The sequence below is a fragment of the Eubalaena glacialis genome, chromosome X (genome assembly GCF_028564815.1).
Source record: "Eubalaena glacialis isolate mEubGla1 chromosome X, mEubGla1.1.hap2.+ XY, whole genome shotgun sequence".
Taxonomy (NCBI): Eukaryota; Metazoa; Chordata; class Mammalia; order Artiodactyla; family Balaenidae; genus Eubalaena; species Eubalaena glacialis.
Window position 1 is genome coordinate 72,362,597 of NC_083736.1, and position 26,939 is coordinate 72,389,535.

General features: G+C 35.0%; 1 protein-coding gene across 1 annotated transcript in view; it reads left to right on the forward strand.

The window, feature by feature from the left end:
- Nucleotides 1-14,232: 14,232 nt before the first annotated feature.
- TENT5D (terminal nucleotidyltransferase 5D) overlaps nt 14,233-26,939 on the forward strand; it is a 140,707-nt gene continuing 128,000 nt past the window's right edge. Inside the window, exon 1 of the mRNA XM_061178165.1 lies at nt 14,233-15,394. Within this exon, the coding sequence (XP_061034148.1) occupies nt 14,233-15,394 (1,162 nt within the window). The remainder of the gene's footprint in view (nt 15,395-26,939) is intronic.

The window sequence follows — 26,939 nt, forward strand, 5'->3', positions numbered from 1 at the left end:
GCACTGGCGCCTGCAGGCAGTTGGGTGGAGCCGGGTCTTGGTGTTGAGATGGATACTCGAGGAGAGCACATGCCAATTAATATTCCCTGGGCCTGGGAATTCTCTGGTGGTACAGCATCCTGGATTCAGCACTTCCACCATGGAGGCCCAGGGTTGACCCCTGGCTGGGGAACCAAGAACCTGCAAGCTGCACAGTGCAGCCATAGAAGAAAGAAAAACAAAGGAAAAGAAATGAAACAACAAAAACCCAAGACAAATAGCAAAATCAAAAACAAACAGCAGCAACAACACAATAAAAAGGAAGAAAGAAAACAGACAAACCAAACCAAGATAAGTGATAAAAAGAAAACCAAACAAACAGAAACAAAGAAATGGACTAAAAAGGCATAAAAACCGGTAAAACAGGGCTTCCCTAGTGGCACAGTGGTTAAGAATCTGCCTGCCAATGCAGGGGACACGGGTTCAAGCCCTGCACCTGGAAGATCCCACATGCCGCGGAGCAACTAAGCCCGTGCGCCACAACTACTGAGCCTGCGCTCTAGAGCCCATGAGCCACAACTACTGAGCCTGAGTGCCACAACTACTGAAGCCCGCACACCTAGAGCCCGTGCTCTGCAACAAGAGAAGCTACCCAATGAGAAACCCGTGTACTGCAATGAAGAGTAGCCCTCACTCGCCGCAACTAGAGAAAAAAGCCCGCATGCAGCAACAAAGACTCAAGGCAGCCAAAAATTTTAAAAATAAATAAATAAATTTATTTTTTAAAATAATAAATAAATAAATAAAACACATAGAAACAATCAAAAAAAGAACAAAGACAAGAAAAAACACAAAACAACAAAAAAGTAAATAAAAATAGAAAAAATATTTTAAAAAATAAAACAATAATAAAAACATCAACTGAACAAAATGAAACAAGCAACAAAGGAATAATAGTAATAAGAATGTTTTCCTGGGGCCTCCTCTGTCAGTGTCCTTGCTCCCACAGTGAGCCACAGCCATCCTCCACCTCCCCAGGGGGCCCTACGATACCTCTAGGTAGGTCTTTGAACTGGCTGTGGGCACTGTGGGGCCAGTTCATAATCTGACCTGGCCCAACTCTCGCATGTACTTGCCCCCAAAGTCCACTGCTTTTATTGCTAGACTGGTCTCAGTTTTAGGAACACTTGTTGTCTATTCAGGTATTTCAGAGATGTAGGATTTATCAAGCCGATCATGTTGATTTAATCTGTGGCTATGCAGCTGCACAGAGATATTTCGGTTCTTCTTCCTTAGTCGCACCACCCCTGGGGCTCAGCTTTGGTTTTGGCCCCAAGTCTGCATGTTTGCCACCCTTAGGCATCTGTTCCCTGCCCAGGAGAGAGTGAGTGAAAGCAGTGGCTGATTGGGGCACGCTTACTCAGGCCACGGAGGGGTACGTTGGCCACAACTGGGGTGTGCACAAAGTGCCTGCGGCAGCAGTGACCAGCAGACAGTTGCAACAGACTGGGGCATGCTCACTCTGGTGGGAGTCCCTCCCAGTGCTCGCGGAGGCATGGACTAGTGTGTGGGGGAGGTAGCAGCCCCACCTCTTACGCACCACTCAACAATGACACCTCGTTTCCTAGGCAGACCATGTTTCGTCTAGGGCATTCCCGGCCATGGAGCCCCTCACTCCTGTTCCCTCTGTTGTATCTGTGCAGCCAACAGTGGTCCTCTCCCCAGATCCGCTCTCTCTCTCTCTTTTTTTTTAAAATCTTTATTGGAGTATAATTGCTTTACAATGTTGTGTTAGTTTCTGCTGTATAACAAAGTGAATCAGCTATATGTATACATATATCCCCATATCCCCTCCCTCTTGAGCCTCCCTCCCACCCTCCCTATCCCACCCATCTCGGTGGACACAAACCACTGAGCTGATCTCCCTGTGCTATGCAGCTGCTTCCCACTAGCTATCTATTTTACATTTGATGGTGTATATATGTCAATGCTACTCTCTCATTTCATCCCAGCTTCCCCTTCCCCACCACCCCCATGTCCTCAAGTCCATTCTCTACGTCTGCATCTTTATTCCTGTCCTGCCACTAGGTTCATCAGAACCATTTGTTATTAGATTCCATATATATGTGTTAGCATACAGTATTTGTTTTTCTCTTTCTGACGTACTTCACTCTGTTTGACAGACTCTAGGTCCATCCACCTCACTATAAATAACTCAATTTCATTTCTTTTCATGGCTGAGTAATATTCCATTGTATATATGTGCCACATCTTCTTTATCCATTCATCTGTCAATGGACATTTTGGTTGCTTCCACTCTCTTAACCCCATACTTTAGCACTCAGCCCCTGCCAACATTGGCAGATTCCCATCTCAAGCAGGGGCGCCCAGGGCTGATTCTGGAGGAGGCTTTGTGATGGGCAGCACTCAGAACCTTGGAGCCTACACGGGCAGAGGAGGCCTTGGCTTGAGGGGTGGGTGAGCCTGCTCAGATGGGTGCCCCTCCCAGTACCCACGGAGGCTGAAGCCAGCGGGTGGTGAAGAGGGTTGCAGTGGTGACCCCACCCCTTGCACGCCACTCAACAATGACGCCTTGTTTCTATGGTGTCCCAGGCTTGCACTGTCCTGGGCTTGCAACACTCTTGCACTGTTGGTGGGAAGGCAGTTCCTTTTAAGCTTCTGAGCATCATGCCTTTAAATTCAGAGCTGCTCCTCTTTGGGACCTTTGTGTTCTTTTCTGTAGGTGCCTGTCATGTTTATCTTTATTCTCCCAATGCACTTTTCACCTGAGCTTTTCCACTCAAAAGACATTCTTTTAGCATGGTGCTACCCATATATAAGAATTTCATGAACAAGTTATTTCCCTATTCATCAATGGCAGGAAACTGAGAATTCATGTAAATTCTCAGTCAGTAAGAGCACTGACTTTTAGAATGGGAAATGGAGCTAAGCATAATATTTGAAAAGAGATGGTCATAAAATGGAGAGAATGACAGATCAGGATATGAATAATACTAAAATGGAAACTATATGCATACCTTGTTGTGGGTCTGAATGGAAGCTAGAAACCTTGAACACTTCCACCATCTTTTGGTACAGGAGAAATTGAAGTTCTCTTTTCTCTCCCTCCATGGGCCAAGCCTAATTATAAATGCAACAACATCTCTGAGCACTTTGTCACTTCTAGTAGTTGAAAATTAAGTTATTACACACATTTTTTTAATGATTTAAAATGTTATTTTTTTAAATTAAGAAAATTAAAAAATAAAAACGTTTTTCTCAAGCTTCATAATCATCTGAGGTGCATTTGTAAGAGGTTATAAATTTGGAAAATGAAAGTGAACCTTTGCAGATGTAATAGTTCTGTGAATTGACCTGAAATGTAACTGTTTTAGCATCAGGAGTAATGTGACTCATTCTTCAGAACCAAATTTGAAAATTACTAATGCTAAAAGTGAACCGGTATTGAGAACTCCCTCCTGAATCTTTAAATGCTATAAACTTGTAACATCAATAATGTATTATGGCATAAGTGGTACAGTGTTGTAGGACTCAAGCACTGAGGTCAATCACATAAAAATTATATGGACACAATAATAAAAGCATATAGGCATTTACATAGCTTAATCTTACTATGACTTCCTCATGCTTTCTCAAATCTGTTACAATAGCACAGATCAATATTAAAATTCTAAATTCAACAATCATAAATATGGGAATTTTATCTATATTAAAAACTTAGAAATGTGCAGCTTCCCTTTTAAATGTTTATACTTTTTCACTTAAAACATACATCCAGGGTATATGCCCAGGATGTATGTTTTAAGTGAAAAAGTATAAACATTTAAAAGGGAAGCTGCACATTTCTAAGTTTTTAATGGAAAAAAAAAAAAAAAGAGGTCATGAAGAACCTAGTGGCAAGATGGGAATAAAGACACAGACCTACTAGAGAATGGACTTGAGGATATGGGGAGGGGGAGGGGTGAGATGTGACAGGGTGAGAGAGTGTCATGGACATATATACACTACCAAATGTAAAATAGATAACTAGTGGGAAGCAGCCGCATAGCACAGGGAGATCAGCTCGGTGCTTTGTGACCACCTAGAGGGGTGGGATAGGGAGGGTGGGAGGGAGGGAGATGCAAGAGGGAAGAGATATGGCAACATATGTATATGTGTAACTGATTCACTTTGTTGTAAAGCAGAAGCTAGCACACCATTGTAAAGCAATTATACTTCAATAAAGATGTTTAAAAAAAAAAAAAAAAACATACATCCATTGCCACATTTTAACCTGAAATATGTTTTAAGATTGCATTGTAATTAATCTTTTTAATGTAATTGGCTAACAGAAAAGTCCACAAGGAGGAAAAATGCTTTATTATAATCAACAACTTTTAGTTAAGGTATTTATTTTGAACAGATTATAAAATGACTGCCTATTTAGAACAACTGATAAACACATTGTGATTATGGTGCTTATAAAAAGAATTTCATATGTTGTCCACAGAGCTTAATGTCAGTACTAGTGTTTATAGAGAATGAATTTCCTTTAAAATGTTATTCATCTATAGTTAGACTCAAACCACAAGCTTATTTCTATGTTTCCTTATAAGCAAAACCTACTCCAATTTTAGTGGAACAAATAGCTAATGAATCTCATTGAAAGGAAAAATGGGTTCTTTAGAATTGTTTAACTTCAGTTTTACTTTATACACATTTTTAAAACTTCGGCCATCACATTTTAAAAACTTCAGTTATCACGGGCATAAAAATTAGTATGACAGTCATAGAGAAAGTGTCCACCTCAAGGTGTTGCAACTAAGAATTTTTACTTAAAGATAGATTAGACTACATGAGGTCAACTCTAAGTATATCTACCTATATTTTCTCACATCCCGATACTAATTTCACCTGTCATATACAGGCATATCTCATTTTACTGTACTTTGCTTTATTGCACTTCAAAGATACTGTGTTTGTTTTATTACAAATTGAAGGTTTGTGGCAACCGTGCTTCAAGCATGTCTATTGGCATCATTTTTCCAACAGCAGTTTCTCACTTTGGGTCCCTGTCACATTTTGGTAATTCTCACAATATTTCAAACTTTTTCATTATTTGTTTTGGTGAGCCGTGATCGGTGATCTTTGATGTTACTATTGTAATTGTCTTGTGGCACCAAGAACCATGCCCATATAAGGTTGTGAACTTAATTGATAAATGTTGTGTGTGTTCTGACTGCTCCACAGACCTGCCTTTTCCCCATATCTCTCCCTGTCCTCGGACCTTCCTATTCCCTGAGACACAACAATATTGAAATTAGGCCAATTAATAACCCTACAATAGCCTCTAAGTGTTCAAATGAAAGAGTCGCACATCTCTGACTTTAAATCAAAAGCTAGAAATGAGTAAGCTTAGTGAGGAAGGCAGGTAGAAAGCCCAGATAGGTTGAAAGCTAGGCTTCTTACACCAAACAGCCAATTTGTGAATACAAAGGGAAAGTTATTGAAATGTAAAATGCTGCCCCAGTGAAGAAGTGAACGATAAGAAAGCAAAACAGCCTTATTGCTGATATGGAGAAAGTTTTAGTGGTCTGAATACATTAAACAACAGATTTTCAATGTAGATGAAGCAGGCTTTCTAATGGAAGAAGATGCCATCTAGGACTTTCGTAGCTAGAGAGAAGTCAGTGCCTGGCTTCAAAGGTTCAAAGGACAAGGTGACTCTCTTGTTAGGGGCTAATGCAGATGGTGACTTTAAGTTGAAGCCAATGCTCATTTACCATTCTGAAAATCCTTGGACCCTTAAGAATTATGCTAAATCTTTTCTGCTTGCACTCTATAAATGGAACAACAAAGCCAGGATGACAGCACATCTGCTTACAATATGGTTTACTAAATATCTTAAGCCCACTGTTGAGACCTACCATTCAGAAAAAAAGTTTCTTTTCAAAATATTACTACTCATTTACAATGCACCTGGTCACCAAAGAGCTCTGATGGAGATGTACAACAAGATTAATGTTCTTTTCATGCCTATTAACACAATATCCTTTCTGCAGCCCATGAACTTATTTTGACTTTCATGTCTTGTTATTTAAGAAATACATTTTGTAAGGATGTAGCTGCCATAGACAGTGGTTCCTCTGATGGATCTGGTCAAAGTAAATAGAAAACCTTGTGGAAAGGACTCACCATTCTAGATGCTATTAAAGACATTAGTGATTCATGGGAAAAGGTCACAATATTAATATTTAACAGGAGTTTGGAATAACCCACCCTCATGGATGACTTTGAGTGATTCAAGATTTCAGTGAAGGAAGTAACTGCAGATGTGGTGGAAATAGCAAGAGAATTTGAATTAGAAGTGGATCCTAGAGATGTGACTGAATTGCTGCAATCTCATGATAAAACTTCAGTGGATAAAGAGGTGCTTCTTATGGATGAACAAAGAACGTGATTTCTTGAGATGGAATCTACTCCTGAGGAAGATACTGTGAAGGTTGTTGAAATGACAACAAAGGATTTAGAATATTACATAAACTTGGTTGATAAAGCAGTAGCAGGGTTTCAGAGGATTGACTCCAATTTTGAACGAAGTTCTGCAGTGGGTAAAATGCTATCAACATTGCATGCTACAGAGAAATCGTTCATGAAAGGAAGAATCAATTGATGTGGCAAACTTCACTGTCATAAGAAATTGCCACAAGCACTCCAACTTTCAGCAGTCACCACCCTTATCAGTCAGCAGCCATCAACAATGAGGCAAAATCCTCCACCAGCAAAAAGATTATGATTCACTGTAGGCTCAGGTGATGGTTAGCATTTTTTAGCAATAAAGTATTTTAAATTAATGTATGTACATTGTTTATTTAGGCAATGCTATTGTACACTTTAATAGACTACAGACTAGTGTAAACACAAATTTTACATGCACTGGGAAACCAAAAATTTATGTGACTCACTTTATTGCAATATTCACTTTTATTTATTTATTTATTTATTTATCTATTTATTTTAATAAGACCTAGCTTCTCATTTGACTTGAAGTCTTTATTTATTTCTCCCTGCATGGTTGTCTCTGTTCTAGCTCTAAGACCTCAGTGTGAAGGAGGAGTGGCTTCTTCACGCCCCCCCGCCCTTTTTTTTGGCCACACCACTCAGCTTTTGGGATCTTAGTTCCCCGACCAGGGATTGAACCCAGGCCCTTGGCAGTGAGAGCAAGGAGTCCTAACCACTGGACCACCAGGGAATTCCCGATATTCGCTCTATTGTGGTGGTCTGGAACCAAACCCTCAATGTCTCTGAAGAGTGCCTGTAATCTGAAATATTCTATGGAGTTATCTCTGTCTCTGTGAAGGGATATCTGTTTGGATTTGGTGGCCATTCTAAGCATTGCCTTAAGATTATATAGGTAGATGTAGTAAGCATTCAGAAAAGGAAATATGCATAATTACTGTGGACTCAAGGTAGCTGAGATATATAGATAAATTGTTGGTATGTAGTGATAACTGCAAAATACTCATTTTTCAAGGAAAAGTGAGTTAAAAGTACATTAATTTTAAATCTCAGTCCTATAGATATTATGACCATTAGAAATAGACTTCCACTTTTAATTTGCATTCTCTGTAATCAGGCAACGAAATCACTGGAGCTCTCTATTGTTACAGAGATCACTTTTATCCCATTTGAAGCAACTCACTTACTTTGCCTTTCACTGCTTTTATTATCTCTGACTGGTATCATGTGCTTTGGGTTAGCACCATAAACAAGCAAGAAAAAATGTTTTCTGCTGGGAATTCTTTTTTTTTTTTTTTTTAAGTCTTGGGAATTTTTTTAAAAACATCAAACCTTACTTAAGATACTTTGGTTAAAAGGTTTATTTTATTTGTTTCTACATAGCTATTGCAGTACTTTACTCCTTCTACAATTACTCCTGTACTCCCCAGCAATTATTAAATCAAAAGAATATGGTTTGAGTAGCCAACAACTCGATTGACGTCACTATATTTGTGAAAGGCAAAAGTACAAAACAGTAGACATCTTACATTTTTTAAATCACAGAGCCAGACACAAAGTATTGACCATGATGGCTTATAGGTTCATTGTTATCCCAGTCAGTATTTTATTAAATTTTCTCTCAGATTTGAATGAGTCAGATATCAATAAGTGTTTTCTCTTAGGTTAATGTAATACTTCACTCTTTTCTTTTGACAGGGTGAAAATAACGTGAGACATTTCTGTGAGATGATTAATGCTTGTTTCATAGATTTTCTTTTAATTTAGTGCATTATACTATGAATGTTAGATAGGGTATTCTACCATCTTATTGAATACCACATGGAAACATCAAAGTAATATCATTTGTAATCATAATGTTTTCTTCTTGATATACAAAAATACTACTTTTTTTCTGAAATAGGTATCTATTTTTAAAGGGATAATGGTTGTTTGTGAGTAAACCATTGCTTAATTAAATACTGCATTGTCATTTCTTACCATTTCTCACAGACATTAACATTCTTTCTTGGAAACAAATGCAGTATACTAGATAAAATATCCAACACCTTTTTCCAGTCAGCAAATAATACTTCTTTGGACTGGTAAAATATATATGATCAAAAACTCTTTGTCTGTTTATCTATATGTAGGCCTATGTATATATGTCTTAACCGTTCCTAAAGCACAGGAGTCCGTTTCTATATATCATCATTTACGATAGATAGTGGTACAAGTTAGACTTATATTTTAGAATTGTAATACAAACTTTATAAAGATTTTCTATTACCTTTAATGTTTATTTGAAAAAATAATATTGGACTGTTACAAAGTAAAAATAGGAAGTCTAGATGTTTAAAGGAACATTCACTTTGATCAGAATTATCTACATTATTCAATGTAATGCTTTAAATTAAATAGAAATAGCCAAATTCTATGAGGGACTAGTTATTGCTATTGGGACTACTGTTCCTTTACTCTTCTTTCTGAGTTTCTTTTAGATTAATGATTATTAAGTGTGGTTCTCTTACCAGCAGCATCAACATCACCTGGGAAGTTGGTAGAAATGCAAATATTCAGGCCCTACCTCCGACCCGAAGAAGAAACACTGGAGTCGGGACCCAGAATTCTATGTTTACAGACCCTCCATGTAATCCTGATGTGTCCTAAGTGTGTGTGTGCGTGTGATATGTGTGTATATATATATATATATATATATATATATATATATATATATATATATATATATATATATATATATAATTTGTAGGACTACTGGCCAGGAGTCATCAGATTACTTGGATATAACATTATTAAATGACTCTATTATTACTTGCTTTTTTTCTCCCTCCAGTCCTGGTTGATTCATTACTTTCTTTAGTGATAAGATGAAAATTCTTATCTTCACTGAAGGATCCACTGAATCATCATATCAATTCAACTGTACTGCATCCTTGAAAGTGTTCCTTCCAAAGTAAATCTTAAGTCTTTTTCTCTTTGAAAATAACATTCTAATATTAATACAAATATGAAAACAATGGCTAAGTTCTTCATCTCCCATACAGTAGTGGTAGGGGGAACAATTATATTTTATTATACGAGTATCTATTCACAGTCCTTTGTGAAATCTTGGCAACTCACTCATTTTGCCTTGCATTACCAGTAAATTGCGAGAAGGCAGAGAGTCAGAATAAGATTTATATGCTCTGTTAAAATAGTGAACTACTGCTGATCTTCATATTTGGAGAATAATGAGGAATTTCAGATTTTGTGCTTCTGTTTGGGCTTATGTGGCAAATTATTGAAAAATTTCTGCCTTGAATTTGAGTTATTAGTCCATGAAAATATACCTCATGCTCCATAAATATACTTTCAGTAACTAAGAATTGTACTGTACCCAAGACAGAAACATAAGCAATATTGATGGCTTTGTTGGAGTTTTCAAACTTCTAATATGATAGTCATCCAAAGTCTATATTTAGCCATGCTTTCTGGTTCATCAAATCAAATCAAATTTCCCGACAAGTTTTGTTACTTTTTTGTCTTTGATATTAAGTATTTGATTCTGCTATATGAGGTGTGACAGTTAAATGCTGAGCCATAATCTACACATGAAAGATAAATCATTATTTTAATGTTATATTTGAAATTTGTACTTATAGCATTAATTGATATTGTACATTATGTGAAAATGAATAGTAGATGTGCCAAAGAAGCATAACATTACTCTCAAATCTTGATTATCCATGTTAATAGAAGTGAGCATTAGTGGAAGTGTGTATAGATTTCAGATCAATATAAGTGACATATTTATTCCATTCTGACATATATTTCATTATATTTTGTGTGCTCATATATGTCTATATGTGTGTCTGTGTTTGTGTGTATGTGTGTGTATCACAGATTTGTTATCATAGATAATAATGTGTGTATCATAGATGTATTTTTATAATTATTTTCCTAAGGCTATTTTTAAAAATTCTAATTTGCATTCCCTGTGCATGAAGCTGTAGAGGTGTTCAGTGAGATGGTGGCTCAGAAATCTTTGGTTGTTAATGAGGTATTAATTCAATAGAAAAATAAGCTTGATTTTAAAAATTGTATGTAGTTGTAGATAAAGAAAGGTAAAAATACTAACTGGTTTTTAAAGCCCTGGTTTTGAACAATTAAGTAATATATTGCTCAATCTAGGACACAGGTTTCCCACATCCTAGCAAGTTGGCTTCACTGTTACCTTTTTTAACAAGAAATACTAGGCCTGAAATATTCTATATGTGTATTTTTTAAAGCTCTCTAGATAATTCTGAAGACCATAAAGTTTGGGTATCATTAACATAGGTAATTAAGCATCAACTAGATAGTTGCACAATTATGATCAGTTTTCCTACACCACTCTCCTATTATAAAGTGAAGTTAAACTTTGGACCTCTTTCTTTTTTTATTTTAATTTTACTGGAGTATAGTTGATTTACAATGTTGTATTAGTTTCAAGTGTACAGCAAAGTGATTCAGTTACACGTATACATACATTTATTCATTTTCAGATTCTTTTCTCATATAGGTTACCACACAGTATTGAGTAGAGTTCCCTGTGCTATACAGTAGGTCCTTGTTGGTTATCTATCTTATATACAGTAGTATGTGTATGTTCATCCCAAGCTCCTGATTTATCCCTCTCCACCACATTTCCCCTTTAGTAACTATAAGTTTGTTTTTGATATCTGTAAGTCTGTTTCTCTTTTGTAAATAAGTTCATTTGTATCGCTTTTTAAATTAGATTCCACATATGAATGATATCATATGACATTTGTCTTTCTCTGACTTACTTCACTTAGTATGATAATCTCTAGGTCCATCCATGTTGCTGCAAATGGCATTATTTCATTCTTTTTTATGGCTGAGTAAAATTCCGTTGTATATATGTACAACATCTTTATCCATTCCTCTGTTGATGGACGTTTAGGTGGCTTCCATGTCTTTGCTATTGTAAATAGTGCTGCAGTGGACATTGGGGTGCATGTATCTTTTCAAATTATGGTTTTCTCCAGATATATGCCCAGGAGTGGGATTGCTGAATCGTATGGTAGTTCTATTTTTAGTTTTTTAAGGAACATCCATACTGTTCTTCATAGTGGTTGTACTAGTTTACATTCCCGCCACAGAGTAGGATGGTTCCCTTTTCTCCACACCTTCTCCAGCATTTATTGTTTGTAGACTTTTTGATCATGGCTATTCTGACCAGTATGAGGTGATACCTCATTGTAGTTTTGATTTGTATTTCTCTAATAATTAGTGATGCTGAGCATCTTTTCATGTGCCTTTTGGCCATTTGTATGTCTTCTTTGGAGAAACTGGACCTCTTTCTCATCTTTGCAAGATCTTACTGTGATTCTATTCAGGAAACAAAATTATGTCCCTTCCTTTCCTCTAATATCTATGAGAAGATTCAACATATAAAGCAAGGCTTCTGATTTCTTGATGTGAAAGGTACCTTTTTGATAAAGAACTCCTGCATTCTGGTAATTAGATAGTTAAATTATTCATTTCTTTAGATGGTTTTATTTGCACATAAAGGTCCTGGAAACTTCTGTATGGAAAAGAATTTGGTAACTTCAGTAATGTCAGTATGCCAATGTAAATGATCTCCTTTATTTTCAGATCATTGGTGATTAGAAGTATAGATTAAATGGGGATTGTAGGCCTGGGATTAGGCCATTGAATTTTTTTTGTTTTTTGGCCACACCACGTGGCTTGTGGGATCTTAGTTCCCCAACCAGGGGTTGAACCCATGCCCTTGGCAGTGAGAGCATAGAGTCCTAACCACTGGACCGCCAGGGAATTCCCTAAGTCATTGAATTTTTAACTTTTAGCTAATATTGACACAGGAAATTTGCCATTAAGGAAAAGAAAATTGCCATTTGCAAAAGAAATTTGCATATTAAAAAGGAATTTGGGAACTTTTTTCTATATCAATTAAAATTGCATAGTTTATATGTGATATTTCTAAAATATTTATTAGGTAAATGATTGAACTCCCTAAAGTCTTACATGAAGCCAGCCAATGTTATTAACTATTACTTTTCCAGATGGAGAATTTGAGGATAACAAACTTTGTTAGCTTCAAATAATTCAGTGATAATTCCAGGAAAATTAATTAGAAAATAAGCATGCCAGTTCTTATTGCATATTCTATCCTTCTTGTAGCATTTTGTTCTTTCCATTGTCCTAAAGACACTATAAAGATCATTTCACTTAACGGATGAATGACCAAAATCCAACAACCTGATGTGTAGTCAGTTCAGTTCATTCATCTTTAAGGATTGATTTGGATATTGACATAGCTGATAAAACTGTATGAACATTGGCAATTAATGTGGCTTAAAATGAAACACACAGCACATTATGTGGGCCATTTCATCACATAATAAAAATAAATACTCTAATTCATATACATGGGGATTTCATATAAAGAAACAAAATAGGTTTAGCCTTCTCACTGACACAGATCTGCCATTGCTTAATTAGCCTTTTGCAAAATGCTTGGGCTGTCAAAGTTGGTTCTACAGATGTGAAATAAGATGATTCTCTTTGCTCTAGTTCTACTGGGGAAATATAGAAATATACAACACCAAATTCTAAATATTTAGATTCTGTTCTAATGGCTCTCTAGATAAGCAAAATATGAATACTATCTATACAAATCTGTCTTAAGCTTTGTATAATTTTTATTTCTGGAATTCAGGAAAGAGTGCCTAAACCCAAAGCTACATCCATAATGAACTTTATTTACTAGATTTATTGCTTAAATAGCTTAAGAGTATTTGAAGATCCATGTAATAACTGTAATTGTACCTAATTATATAATAGTATAATTATATTTAATCATATTTATAGTGTCTATAATTTTAGCTTCCTAATATTCCCCCAACTATAAAATTTTCTGAGCATGTCATATTACACATCTGCAGAAAACATTTTTTTTAAATCAGGAATCTTATGCTTTTGTATAATCTTGCTCTCATTTTGGAGACAAATTTAGTAATATTATTTGTTTTTTATTTTAAAATGACATTCATTACTTCTTTTAACCAACATTTCTTTAAGGGCTACCAGGAACATAGAGAAGGTGTTGCATTAGGTACTCTCCTTATCCTCAAGCAATTCAAGGAATTAATAATCTAATAATGGACTTCAGTAACATTCTTTAAAATGAGAGCAGTAATATATATGAAATTGAATAATAGAATGTTCTGATGCTTTTGTATTAAAGATGCTATATATTGCTTTTAAACATTATGCTGTTCAGTCAATTGGGTCTACCACACACAGACGTGCTATCTGATCTCACTTTAAATTCATGACAGTTAACCTCAATTATGTGCTCTGATTATCTCATGAACAAAATTTATACCACCAAACAAATATACTTGTTGTAGTATTTACATGAGGAAAGATTGAGAAAGGCCACGGTTTCACATCAAAAATAATTACAACTCTAACAAATCCCTGAGAATGTCTGTTTACATGCACCAATCAATCTAACAATTTTGACATAATCATAGTGGCTTTTATTTCACTTATAGATTTGAACACAATTAGATACATTGATAATTTACTGCCTAGTATTAGTCTGATTTATGTTGCAGGTAACTCTATTTTTTACTTTTCATATGCTTTAGCTATAACACTGATTTCAAGATGCTAAATTTCTTCTCAATATTTTGCTTACTTTCTAGTTGACCTACTGACTTCATAATGTCTGAAATCAGATTCAGCAATCTCACTTGGGATCAAGTTATAACACTGCATCAAGTGTTAGATGAAGTAATTCCAATTCATGGAAGGGGGAATTTCCCCACATTGGAGGTAAAACCAAAAGATATCATTCATGTTGTGAAAGGTCAACTGATAGAGCAAGGAATTATTGTTAAAGATACCCGATTGAATGGTTCCACAGCAAGTTACGTACTTGCAAGCCACAATGGCATGAGCTATAAGGATCTGGATGTTATTTTTGGTATTGAACTACCAAGTGATCAAGAATTTCAGCTTGTTAAGGATGTAGTTCTAGGTTGCCTACTCGACTTTTTACCAAAAGGTGTAAAAAAGGAAAAGATCACCCTAAAGACTATGAAAGAGGCTTACGTGCAGAAGATGGTCAAAGTTTGCAATAAGCATGATCGTTGGAGTCTCATCTCTCTTTCAAATAACGCTGGCAAGAATGTAGAGCTAAAATTTGTGAATTCACTGAGACGACAATTTGAATTTAGTGTAGATTCCTTTCAAATTGTCTTGGATCCCATGTTAGATTTCTACAGTGACAAAAGTCGTAAGCTAACCAAAGAATTATATCCTGTTGTGGTAGCTGAAAGCATGTATGGAGACTTCCAAGAAGCAATGACACACTTGCAGCACAAGCTTATATCTACCAGAAAACCTGAGGAAATTAGAGGTGGTGGCCTTTTGAAATACAGTAACTTGCTGGTTCATAACTTTAAGCCAGTTTGTGAAGCAGAAATCAAGACCCAAGAACGTTATATGTGTTCTAGATTCTTCATTGATTTTCCTGATGTAGCAGAACAGCGAAAGAAGATTGAATCATACCTCTACAACCATTTCATAGGTGAAGAAAAGAGAAAGTATGACTACCTAATGACCTTGCATGGAGTTGTGAATGAAAGCACTGTTTGCCTCATGGGTCATGAAAGAAGACAGACCCTCAATATGATCACCCTTATGGCTTTAAAAGTACTTGGAGAACAGAATATCCTACCTAATACAAGCAAGGTAACTTGCTTTTATCTGCCTGCTCCATACTTTGCTGCTGGGGGAGGGTCCCCTACGTATTATGTAACATCTGGACTACCACCTACATTGTTTCAGCCATACCACCCACTACACTTTCATGTGCCAAATGGTATGGCTTTAAAAAAAAAAAAGCAGTAGAAACTTTGCTTTAATTAAACACCTCTTAAAAGCAAGTTTCCAAATTCCATAAAATTTAAGCTCTATTTTTATTTTTATGTAGTTACCAACTATTTTTCATCAATTATAGCTTAAACCATCACAGTAAATACAATATCATCTGTGAAATGACCTCTTTAAATGATTTTCAAATGTTATCAATTAGCTATAACAACTTTTAACTGTTGTGGACCACTTAAAATGATTTTCAAGTCTGACTGACTACTTATGACTTTCAAATTTTCTATGACAAATACATTAGAGATGCCTGCATCTTTGATTAAAATATAAAAGAACAGACTCATATTTTAAAATCCAGACGTACAGTAAAGACCAGTGCAAACATTTTTGCATTCAGTCAATTTCTTTGTTACCTTCACTTCATTTTTTGCTAGTGAATATTACCATCAATGAATTTTCAATACCTAACAAAAATGCCTAATTTCAAAGACAACAGATTCAGAAGATATTAAAACCCTGGGCTTTGCAAGCATATATTTTGTTTCCCAATTGAATTGGGTTAGATACAAAATCCTACTATAGTTTGAAGGAACACTGAAAAAATGATTCTGGAAAACACTGGCCATTAGTAATTTATCAACTATCAAATAAGTTGACTTGTGGATCTGAAGAATAGTACCGTCCAGCTGGACAGCCAATACTGTGACCACTTATACAGATTTCTTCATTTTCCCCCAAACAAGTTGAAAAGAATGAAAATGACCAACTCTGAATGTGAAAGTTTTCTATCATCATCTGTTAAAAAGAGACTCTACATATCAAACAGCAAAAAGCAGGCAGAGGTTTTTAGCTATTGCATTTACCATTTTTATGACCGACTTGACCAACATCTTAATATGTGGAGACGTTCAGTGTTAGTAAGTGAAAATATTTTCATTATTACTAAATGAGGCTTTTTTCCATCTTGCCTTTACCAAAGATCAGTTTCTAACATGACACTCAAGTGCCTCCTCATGTGAGATTTTGCATAACGCTATAATTTATTCAACAATTGTATATGTTCATCAGGTATCATCTGCATATCTACTCACTACATCAAATATGCAGCTAGCACGTCTTCCAGTGGGATTAAAACTGTATTTTCTTCCTGTAATGAAGAAAATAATCCATGACCAATATTACCTGGGATGACAGAAGGGGAGGAGCTGTCCTGAATGAATATAGATAAGACCATCAGATAACTTCACTATTTTTACTTGCTTCTGATTTTTTATGAGTTTCCATCTCAGTTTTCATTGACCATTGCAAGGTTTTCCATCACAACATGATCCAACAGGCATATCCTGAGAATTTGTCACTTACAGACTGTGCTTAATCTGTCTTCTCTATATTACAGTATTGGACAAAAGAAGTACACTAAAGATGGCATTTTCAAATAACCAATATTTATGAAATGTTTTATACCACAGTACCACTGGCCATCAGTATATGAATATATATATAATATATATATATATATATATATATATATATATATATATATATATATATATATATATCTCACAACCGTGAAGCTTTAAAACATTGTATGGATTCACTTCCTTGCTTGGGACAAATAAAGAATTTTAAAATACTATATTAAAGAGAAAATTCAGTCATCTATCTGCATAATGTATTGGCAAAAAATGATTGATCTTTCTGCCCTAAATATACTGTTTAGTTTTCAGTTAATGAGAGTGCGTCTTTTTAATTTTTTTTAACATCTTTATTGGAGTATAATTGCTTTACAATGGTGTGTTAGTTTCTGCTTTATAACAAAGTGAATCAGTTATACATATACATATATCCCCATATCAATGAGAGTGCTTCTACGTAAAACTGAAGGATTTTATGCTATATTAACAGTACCAAAAAAATTACAGAAGATATAGGAAAAGTATTTAAGAATAAAAGAACTATGATAGTGATGAGTCAGGGGTAAAGGTTCAGTATTTTCCAGAGTAGCATTTTATGCTGAATAGCAGAATTTTGAAGCTATTTGGAAACATCTTATCACCCATGTGCTCCCTTAGTTTCCTTTGGTCCTTTTGAGAATTTGAACTCCTTCCCTGAAAAGCAAATCCCCTATGGTATTCTCCTGCTGGGAAAATGGCCTGAAAGCTATATGCTTCCTCCTACCATGTCAAGCATGTGTTTCCATTATAGCAAAGAAGCTCAGAATTAGCATTTAAAAAGTTCAGATTTTTCTCAAGAGAGAGAATCCAAACTGGTTGAAGGGAATGGTATCACTAAAGAGAAAGCTATAGCTTTATCTATCATGGCTTTCTTTCTGTCGATACCATTATCAAGCTAGACTGTCCTCTTTGCTCCCAACTCAAGCAGAAAAATATTTATCCTCAATAGTGTATGAATATCTCTCCAAGATTAGGCTAGTTGGGTTGAGAAGCAGTATTATCTCATTCTGTTCATTAGGATAATAAATGGAAAAGTTTTTTTTTTTTTTATAAGGAAATGAGTGCTAGCCTCTTGGCCTAAAGGAGCTAATAGAAGTTAGTTAAAAATATAACTCTATAGCATGTCATCCCATTACAAGAGAGAAATAGTGCTGTCTTTTCTTATTTTATTTTACACAATTCAAGACTGAGTTTTGGCTCAGGAGTTTTGTTTTGTTTTGTTTTCCCTCCAGAAACCTAACCAAAACCAAAAAAAGAAAAACCTTTTGATATACTTCTAGCATTCATATCAGTGGGACATATTTAGTGTCAGTTATTGGTACATATTTTTGAAAACTAAAATATTCTTGCATTTCACAAATATTCACATGGTATTATCAAAGTTTTACTACTAGAGTATTTGTAACTTTTAAATTCAGAGTTATTCTAATAGTGACTGATGTCCCGTTTAGTCAAAGAAAACTGAAGAGAAGGATTAAGTATTGTTTTAAATGAGAGCCCAGCTAAATTAAAGTCAAAATATCAGAGCTAGAAAAGTTGTGAATCTTTCAAAAAATTGGGAAAGCTCCTGGGCCCAAATTCCATTTTTTATATTATCTCAGAAAGGCTCTATTAAAATACCTCCAAATTGAAGCAATTTTAAAATTTGCCTTTAGCCACCTTTTTGTTTTAGACATTGATAAAGATATCAATATGCAAAACGCCTGAGATCTGATTAAAACTCCTTTCATTCGATGGATCTATTATCTGAAAATATTCACCCAATTTTAAAAATATAAATTAAAGTGTATATTTGAGAAAATTTTTGAAGTTTAAAGATTGTAATGCTTTTCAAAATTATATCAATATATGAATACAGCAGTTCCATTTATAGAAGATTTTTTAAAAATAAGTAACTCTATAAATTAACATTACAACAGGATTGGGAGATATGTGGGACTACAGTTTGGTAAACATTCTTATGAAGTCCATTTTGGCAAGGCATAAAACCCAACATTTTAACCTGCTTTGGGATTCATTTGCTTTACCATTATAAACGAAATACATTAATGTTTTGTTTTCAGTTCTGCTATTATTTTAGTGGTTCTATTTTATATGTTATAATGATAAAATTTATGAAATAAGTATAGGAAATTGTATTGCTAATCCACTGCTTCATTTATGAACATATTTTCAGCATGTGTAATTGGAGGCAGGTAATTTGTTGGAACATCAGCTCTTAAGTACTTTCTTAAGGAAACAGTTTTCCTTGAATTTTTTGAGTTTGAGCAAAATATACTATTTTGAATATATGCTATCTGGAAACCAATTTAACATGTAACAGGTGATCTTTAAACTCAACTCATTGTACTTTTTGTTTTGCTTTGCTTTAATATGGGGAACTGTAAGGTTATTTTTCACACAGTTGTTGTGTCTACATGGATTGTATTAGTGTTTGAAACAGCAACAGAAACCCTTTTTGTTTAGATTTAGCCCTTAAAAGAGCAACAGAAAATTTATAAATGACTTTGTTGTATTGGATTGGCCAAAAAGTTCGTTCGGGTTTTTGGTACCATCTTATGGAAAAACCCAAATGAACTTTTTGGCCAACCCAATACATGTGCTTTTTATGACCCTTCAAAATAAAAGCAAATCGAACTCCCTATTCTAGAAAAAGAATACTATATTGATATACCTCTCAGTACTTTATGGCCAAGATGTTAACCCCTATAAATGCATAAGCGGCTTTCCCAAGAGAGAAATATCTTGAGAGGGCCCTCTTGGCAAAATTCTCTCTCATGACCCCTAGTTAAAAGTGATGGATTGACTAACCCTGTTAAATCCAACTCAAGTAGTTTCATGATGATTTATGAAAATTTACATTTTATACATTCTAGACTAGTGATAGTATTTGAACCATTCTTTAAAATTCTAATAAGTAGTCCATTTTCCTTATAAATAAAGTATGACCAAGTCACACTAGGTCCTTTGGCTCAACTAGAGAACCCAGAAGCCTAAGATTGAATCCTGTTTCAGCACTGGTGCAGCCCTGGAGAATCAGTAGGGGAGATTTGGTCACCATGAAAATGACAGTAGAGAGTGGTATGAGGTTCAGACTACTATCTTATTCAGCAATTTTACTTTTATCATAGGACAACATTTAAAACAAACACTTTTCTATATAGAATGTAGCTTCAATCCCAAATGAAAAAATAATGATATTGTAATATCTTCAGCTTATAAAACTAGAGTTAAAAAGGGAATTCCATACATTTGTAGTAGTCACTTCTAAAATGTTTCTTTAAAATAAAAACCGGTATTAGATAGCCATTGAGGTTTAAAATTTCTGCTTAAAAATTTTTTACAAATGTTCACCTTCCCCCAATAAAATTGAATAGTCAACCCAAACATATATTAGTGGCTATTTGAATAAAGAGGATTGAAAATAATGTTCTTTAAGCCTTACAAGTGACCTCCTTGAACAAAATGATTTTTACAAAAATGATTTTCTTTACTGTTTTGTAAATTTTCTAGGGTAGCTTTGGGACAATTAGGATTAAATGCCTTCAAAAAGCAATGGTTGCTCAGGCAGTGAACGCCAAATAACTATTGTCTCATTGCAATTCCTCCAGATTTATTATCAGGTAAAATTCTTTCAGATAGTGTCAGCAGGTAAAAAAATGTAAATTAACAGTTTTTAAGGTGAAAAATCTGCTTCTTTTAAAAGCATCTAAATACATTTTTAAAATAAAAGGCATCATCTTCTAGGTAAATTATATATGTACTGAAATAGAAACCATGGCAGGGAGGTTATGTGCTTTAGAAATGTAGAGAACTATATTTAATATGCTGCAATAGACTTATATGAAATTCAGTAACTGTTTACTTAGTCAAGGAGCGTACCTCTGAATAAGAGATATACAAATTGTATTCCTGACAGTTTACAAAAGGGGGCACATTTCCCGCCAAGTTTTTAATTCCTGCAGTTTTTCTTCTACCTTTTCCTCGTTTACTAAAATGACATCTTTCTGTGCTCACAGTGATAAGATGCAAAAAAATGAAGTCTAGGGGCAATTTATTACGTTTATATTACCAAAAGATAAAATGGCACTGTTCCGACATATGGACACCAAGGGGGGAAAACTGCCTTGGGGTGGGGATGGTGGTGTGCTGAATTGGGCAATTGGGATTGACATGTATACACTGATGTGTATAAAATTGATGACTAATAAGAACCTGCAGTATAAAAAAAAAACAAACAAAACAACTAATACTAAACTTTCATTGAGTTATTTGTATGGAAATATGTTAATATAAATGTTTCAGACATTACAAAAAAAAATGGCACTGTTCCAAGTTTAGTTCTTAGTGAGAGGAGAGCCTGGAAATATCAGAATTATTGACTCAGGTAGGATTGTGATGGTAGATGGTCCCATTCTAGAGAATAAAGTTTTCATATGTGCTTTGTGGAGAATCCAATTTTAGGATCTCTGGTTTTTCAAGATGTCTCTTAACTAGGATATACTAACAACACTTTGATTCAAAGGCCATGATTCTAGAGATAAACACACACTTTTCAGTACTTTAAGAACCCTGGAATCCTAAGCAACTAAATGTGAAGAAATCACTTACATGACTTACTCTATCATTCAGAGTTCAGACGGGAATAAATTATAAACTAACTTTTTTAGTAAGAAATAGTCAACATTATTTTAAACATTGTTATGTGCTCTTGTATAATTCTTGGGAATTTTTTAAAGTTAGATAAGAAGTTGCATTTTAATTAGTACATGTAAAAATTTTAAGTCAAACCAATTAAACTTTTAAAATCAAAACCCCGTATCAATTTAGATTTAATGCATAAAATTATATTTAAAAGTATACAAACTTACAAAATTTTTAAATTCCTATAGAATTAACGTTATGTTAAACTATAAAACTATTAAGATGATTCATCTTCATTAATTACAATGCAGTATCACATTTATTGAAAAATTTTAGTATATTTTATGTATTTCACTCAAAAATCTTAAGCATTTTCCAATAAATATTGGAAATAACCTGTTGGATTATCTTCATTTCCCACGTTTCAATCCATTATGATTTGATAGTATTGTCCTATGACTATCTTTTCCAATCTGTCTTTAAGTTCCCAGTTTACAAATGACACGCTAAAATAGAGCAAACTCTTACTTGCTCTTTAAATAAATATATTCTGCCATTTTAAAACAAATCCCATATATGTACTTTAATACATAAATCTACTTTAACCCACACACTGCTACTAGATTTAGTTGAAAAATAAAGTTCCCTTTGACAAGTTGTGGCTAATTGTTTCATCTCACCTAGTCCCTGTTTAGACTGAGTGAAATCGGTATTAGCAACTTTCTTCTAGCTGGAAAAGCATGAGCAAGAAGAAAGCTTTATCTTTAACATTCTTCTGGATGATAAATGAGTGTCTCAACCTACAAAACAAAGAATTTAGGTAATTACCAAGATAATTCAGACCAGAAACATATCATTAAGTAATGAACAAGGAAAAGTGAACCTAAATTTTTATGATCCAAGTCATTCAATAACTGCAATTATCCCATATAGACCAGACAAAAAATAACTATTAGATATGAAAAAATCCTACAGTATCATTTCACTAGATGTAAAACAATTCATCCAATAAAGAATAAATTTAAAATTAAAAGAAAGCTTTGAAAGCTTAGCAAACAAATTGAATCTATAAGCATTTATCTTAAAGATGTGTTTCAGGTTTCAGCTAATTCAAATCCAATTGTTTAGCATTAAAGAAAATATCAGTGAAAGGACTTGTAATCACTGACTGGGAAATGAAATAGAAACATCAAAATGTAATTACCCAGCACCCAGGAAAATTACTGATATGATTTCCTACACTACTTCAAGACCGACCTACATTTTAACATTAAATATTTCAGCATTTTAGGAAAGCAGTGAATATAAGTATAGCCTTATTAATACAAATGTTTTAGGTACCTTTTTAGCATTATGGTTCACACCACCAATTTTAATCTATTACTGCAAAATTTTTGAAGTGTTCTTAAGAACTTACTGTGTTTCTGTAAATGAAAATTTCAAGAGTATTAATGGAGTGTCTAAGAGATGACTGAAATGTCCAGAACTGAGTGAAATGTGAATTTTTTTTAACATCTTTATCGGAATATAATTGCTTTACAATGGTGTGTTAGTTTCTGCTTTATAACAAAGTGAATCAGTTACACACATACATATATCCCCATATCTCTTCTCTCTTGTGTATCCCTCCCTCCCACACTCCCTAACCCACCCCTCTAGATGGTCACAAAGCGCCGAGCTGATCTCCCTATGCTATGTGGATGCTGCCCACTAGATATCAGTTTTACATTTGGTAGTGTATATATGCCCATGCCACTCTCTCACTTTGTCCCAGCTTACACTTCCCCTCCCCGTGTCCTCAAGTCCATTCTCTAGTAGGTCTGTGTCTTTATTCCCGTCTTGCCCCTAGGTTCTTCATGACCATTTTTTTTTTTTTAGATTCCATATATATGTGTTAACATATGGTATTTGTTTTTCTCTTTCTGATTTACTTCACTGTGTATGACAGACTCTAGTTCCATCCACCTCACTACAAATAACTCAATTTCATTTCTTCTTTTTTTTTTTTATAAATTTATTTATTTATTTTTGGCTGTGTTGGGTCTTCGTTTCTGTACAAGGGCTCTCTCTAGTTGCGGCGAGCGGGGGCCACTCTTCATCGCGGTACGTGGGCCTCTCACTATCGCGGCCTCTCTTGTTGCGGAGCACAGGCTCCAGACGCGCAGGCTCAGTAGTTGTGGCTCACGGGCCAAGTTGCTCCACGGCATGTGGGATCTTCCCAGACCAGGGCTCGAACCCGTGTCCCCTGCATTGGCAGGCGGACTCTCAACCACTGCACCACCAGGGAAGCCCAATTTCATTTCTTTTTATAGCTGAGTAATATTCCATTGTATATATGTGCCACATCTTCTTTGTCCATTCATCAGTTGATGGACACTTAGGTTGCTTCCATGTCCTGGGTACTGTAAATAGAGCTGCAATGAATATTTTGGTACATGACTCTTTTTGAATTATGGTTTTCTCAGGGTATATGCCCACTAGTGGGATTGCTGGGTCGTATGGTAGTTCTATTTTTAGTTTTTTAAGGAACCTCCGTATGTTCTCCAAAGTGACTGTATCAATTTACCTTCCCACCAACAGTGCAAGAGGGTTCCCTTTTCTCCACACCCTCTCCAGCATTTATTGTTTCTAGATATTTTGAGATGGCCATTCTGACAGGTGTGAGATGATATCTCATTGTAGTTTTGACTTGCATTTCTCTAATGATTAATGATGTTGAGCATTCTTTCATGTGTCTGTTGGCAATCTGTATATCTTCTTTGGAGAAATGTCTATTTAGGTCTTCTGCCCATTTTTGGATTGGGTTGTTTGTTTTTTTGATATTGAGCTGCATGAGCTGTTTGTAAATTTTGGAGATTAATCCTTTGTCAGTGGCTTCATTTGCAAATATATTCTCCCATTCTGAGTGTTGTGTTTTCATCATGTTTATGGTTTCCTTTGCTGTGCAAAAGCTTTTAAGTTTCATTAGGTCCCATTTGTTTATTTTTGGTTTTATTTCCATTTCTCTAGGAGGTGGGTCAAAAAGGATCTTGCTGTGATTTATGTCATAGAGTGTTCTGCCTATGTTTTCCTCTAAGAATTTGATAGTGTCTGGCCTTACATTTTGGTCTTTAATACATTTTGAGTATATTTTTGTGTATGGTGCTAGGGAGTGTTCTAATTTCATTCTTTTACATGTACCTGTCCAGTTTTCCCAGCACCACTTATTGAAGAGGCTGTCTTTTCTCCACTGTATATGCTTGCCTCCTTTATCAAAGGTAAGGTGACCATAAGTGTCTGGGTTTATGTCTGGGCTTTCTATCCTGTTCCATTGATCTATATTTCTGTTGTTGGCCAGTACCATACTGTCTTGATTACTGTAGCTTTGTAGTATAGTCTGAAGTCAGGGAGCCTGATTCCTCCAGCTCCATTTTTCTTTCTCAAGATTGCTTTGGCTATTCGGGGTCTTTTGTGTTTCCATACAAATTGTGAAATTTTTTGTTCTAGTTCTGTGAAAAATGCCAGTGGTAGTTTGATAGGGATTGCATTGAATCTGTAGATTGCTTTGGGTAGTAGAGTCATTTTCACAATGTTAATTCTTCCAATCCAAGAACATGGTATATCTCTCCATCTATTTGTATCATCTTTAATTTCTTTCATCAGTGTCTTATAATTTTCTGCATACAGGTCTTTTGTCTCCTTAGGTAGGTTTATTCCTAGATATTTTATTCTTTTTGTTGCAATGGTAAACGGGAGTGTTTTCTCAATTTCACTTTCAGATTTTTCATCATTAGTGTATAGGTATGCAAGAGATTTCTGTGCATTAATTTTGTATCCTGCTACTTTACCAAATTCATTGATTAGCTCTAGTAGTTTTCTGGTAGCATCTTTAGGATTCTCTATGTATAGTGCATGTCATCTGCAAACAGTGACAGCTTTATTCCTTCTTTTTGATTTGGATTCCTTTTATTTATTTTTCTTCTCTGATTCCTGTGGCTAAAACTTCCAAAACTATGTTGAATAATAGTGGTGAGAGTGGGCAACCTTGTCTTGTTCCTGATCTTAGTGGAAATGGTTTCAGTTTTTCAACATTGAGGACGATGTTTGCTGTGGGTTTGTCATATATGGCCTTTATTATGTTGAGGAAAGTTCCCTCTCTGCCTACTTTCTGCTGGGTTTTTATCATAAATGGGTGTTGAATTTTGTCGAAAGCTTTCTTTGCCTCTATTGAGATAATCATATGTTTTTTTTCCTTCAATTTGTTAATATGGTGTATCACATTGATTGATTTGTGTATATTGAAGAATCCTTGCATTCCTGGAATAAACCCCACTTGATCATGGTGTATGATCCTTTTAATGTGTTGTTGGATTCTGTTTGCTAGTATTTTGTTGAGGATTTTTGCATCTATGTTCCTCAGTGATATTGGCCTGTAGTTTTCTTTCTTTGTGACATCTTTGTCTGGTTTTGGTATCAGGGTGATGGTGGCCTCCTAGAATGAGTTTGGGAGTGTTACTCCCTCTGCTATATTTTGGAAGAGTTTGAGAAGGATAGGTGTTAGCTCTTCTCTAAATGTTTGATAGAATTCGCCTGTGAAGCCATCTGGTCCTGGGCTTTTGTGTGTTGGAAGATTTTTAATCACAGTTTCAATTTCAGTGCTTGTGATTGGTCTGTTCATATTTTCTATTTCTTCCTGGTTCAGTCTCGGCACGTTGTGCATTTCTAAGAATTTGTCCATTACTTCCAGGTTGTCCATTTTATTGACATAGGGTTGCTTGTGGTAATCTCTCATGATCCTTTGTTTTTCTGCAGTGTCAGTTGTTACTTCTCCTTTTTCATTTCTACCTCTTTTGATTTGAGTCTTCTCCGTTTTTTTCTTGATGACTCTGGGTAATGGTTTATCAATTTTGTTTATCTTCTCAAAGAACCAGCTTTTAGTTTTATTGATCTTTGCTATCATTTCCTTCATTTCTTTTTAATTTATTTCTGATCTGATCTTTATGATTTCTTTCCTTCTGCTAACTTTGGGGTTTTTTTGTTCTTCTTTCTCTAATTGCTTTAGATGCAAGGTTAGGCTGTTTGTTTGAGATGTTTCCTGTTTTTTAAGGTAGGATTGTATTGCTATAAACTTCCCTCTTAGAACTGCTTTTACTGCATCCCATAGGTTTTGGGTCATCGTGTTTTCATTGTCATTTGTTTCTAGGTATTTTTTGATTTCCTCTTTGATTTCTTCAGTGATCTCTTGGTTATTAAATAGTGTATTGTTTAGCCTCCATGTATTTGTATTTTTTGCAGATCTTTTCCTGTAATTGATATCTTGTCTCATAGCGTTGTGGTCAGAAAAGTTACTTGATACGATTTCAATTTTCTTAAATTTACCAAGACTTGATTTGTGACCCAAGATATGATCTATCCTGGAAAATGTTCCATGAGCACTTGAGAAAAATGTGTATTCTGTTG